General features: G+C 37.5%; 1 protein-coding gene across 1 annotated transcript; it reads right to left on the bottom strand.

Annotated features, from left to right (window-relative positions):
• Positions 1 to 283: 283 nt before the first annotated feature.
• On the bottom strand, positions 284 to 2,114 carry LOC131856621 (nudix hydrolase 2-like). The gene is made up of 8 exons (XM_059208468.1): positions 1,780 to 2,114; positions 1,615 to 1,680; positions 1,387 to 1,524; positions 1,054 to 1,131; positions 897 to 947; positions 768 to 802; positions 574 to 682; positions 284 to 466 (listed from the first exon to the last, which is right to left on the bottom strand). The coding sequence occupies exons 1-8, from the start codon at positions 1,969 to 1,971 to the stop codon at positions 284 to 286; spliced, it is 852 nt and encodes a 283-aa protein (XP_059064451.1). The 5' UTR covers positions 1,972 to 2,114.
• Between the last annotated feature and the right edge of the window lie 301 nt (positions 2,115 to 2,415).

The following is a 2,415-nucleotide window of genomic DNA, read 5'->3' on the forward strand; positions in this document are numbered from 1 at the left end:
TTAAAATTGTTACAAATCTTTCATTGGATTAAATATAAACAAATATATAATACAATTTTTTCTCAAACTTTGGATAAAAATATTGTATGTACAAAACATGTAGACAATACAAAAAAATAAACAAAAAAATCTCTCTCTTAACATGTTAAACATAATATTCTCTGAGGTAATCATTGCACCTCCTTATGCAACGTGCGAGCAATTTCTAGACCTAACTAGGATGGATGTATTAAAGTGAGTGCCTGGCATCCATTCTAGCTTTGTTCTTCGGTTTGGCGATAAATTATTGAGAATAGAGGGCATTGCAGTAGAATGCAGAGGGTTTGCGCGAGTTAGACGATATCCCAATGCCTGAAAATCCTTTACATTGTCCGTTGACATTAGCAACACACACGCCAATCATATCTTTTAAAAGTTTGCTTTGCTGATTTTTAGGTTGAGATGCAAATTCTTCTATCGCCATCCACTAAAAAAAACAAAAACAAGTTATTTAATTTGAACCCCAGTTTAAACGAATATTGAAACTATCCAGCTTAACAATATCGAATCACCGCCGCATGTTTAAACGCGTACCTTGACTACAGAAATTTCGGTATCTTGCACCACAATATTAGAAGAAGCGGATCTCAACATACACACGAAGAGCATATCCGATTTTCCGAAAGGGGCATTGTGACCATCCCTGCAGTTCATGAAGTTATAACTTATCATTCTTTGTACCAACTATGAAACGAGTTATAACTTTGTGTAATGAAAGTTTTGCTTACCTGAAGCCAACCACTTCTACGAATTCTGCATCAATCTGTAAAAGCACAAGAATATAGTTTGGATTATAAAAAATTATATTGCAAAGAAGTTAAAAATGAGGTAAGTGACATTAGGTAAGTGACGTTTACCCCTGTTTCTTCGTGAACTTCTCTTATGGCCCCTTCCTTAATGCCTTCCCCCTACCAGAAACAAATTGCCCATAATATATTAGCGGGCTTCATGTAATTTCATGTAAAAATTGAAGTGTCATAAATTTAGTTTGATAACTGAATTTCACCCTGATACCTGGTTAATCCTTCCTGTTGGCATCTTCCACAACCCAGAATCTTTGTAAGGTCCACACTTTTCCTGAACTACTAGAACCTACATTGCCATTGTCATAATAATTTATGTATTTATCACTTCAAGCCATTGACCCACAACCGCTATTAAAATAACATTAACGGGTAGTCATTATATTAATTATACATTTTCCCAGTGATTAAGAAAATCAAATCCTTTTAACACAAACAAACACTTAAAATACTCGACATCTTTTCACAGTTACATTGCTATGGAGCGGAGGAGAATATTAAGCAGAACTGCGCTACATTCGGATATACCTAATACTACAATTACCTGTCCCTCCTCGTTGAATACAAAAGCTGCAATTCCCACTTGATGTGAGGCATTATCAGGGATGGTAGGAGGAGATTGAGGGATCCAATACACTAACATCACATATGAAGGCTCAGCATGGTGATACCAAAATCCCACCTGCAATTCACCAAACACTTTTGAAGCATAAACGAATGGCTTGGAGTGAGAAAAACATCAATAGAGTTAGCGAATTTATGAAAAACCGACCTCAATCGCAACGGGGACTAGCTTCGCCTGGCCCTTGGGCACTTTAATCCACACCCCCTTGTTTCCCTGTATACCCATTGATCCAACAAGTTATGAATTGAAGGAATTACTTACTAATGTCTTGAGAGATTTGTATTTAGAGTTAACAAAGCAGTAAACACTGACCTGGCGTGCCCAATGAGAAAGTGATGCCCTGAGCGAAGCTGCAAAACGAGTAGCATCGTTTTGCATATTCCCAATGTCAACAACCACACCATTATATCTGTCTTCCTGGGCTTTGAGCACTTCACATATTTCGTACAAAACAGTGTCAACATCATTAGTGGTAGCCGAAACCTCGTTTGTTGGGAATGCCATTGTGCAGTGTAAACACCACCCGCCAAAAAAATGTTCAATAACTAGCGATGCAAATTGAATTTGGCTTCTGAGTACCCCTGCGAGCAGGATTGGATTTGGCTTCTTCCTATTTCCAAATCGTGTGCAAAACAGATTGAATTAAATTAGCGCCAGTGCAATAATAGTATGTGGTAGAGTTTATATATATATATAAAATCGTGGCAACAACTAGAGAAAGTTTCTGGGATTTCAGACGAATGCTTCGGCGCGGGTAACAACTAACTACCGCTACCCTTCCTTACAGCGTAAGCGTAGCAATAATGAAATTGGATACCTGAAAAACTTATCAGAAATTCGCAGAAAGGCTATTGAAACTTCTTGTTAGTGAACAAGTAAGCGCGCTAGGTACTACGTTTCAATAATAACAATAAGAATACAGAAAAGCGCGTGACTAAATATTCGAAG

The sequence above is a fragment of the Cryptomeria japonica genome, chromosome 7 (assembly GCF_030272615.1).
Source record: "Cryptomeria japonica chromosome 7, Sugi_1.0, whole genome shotgun sequence".
In the NCBI taxonomy this organism is placed as follows: Eukaryota; Viridiplantae; Streptophyta; class Pinopsida; order Cupressales; family Cupressaceae; genus Cryptomeria; species Cryptomeria japonica.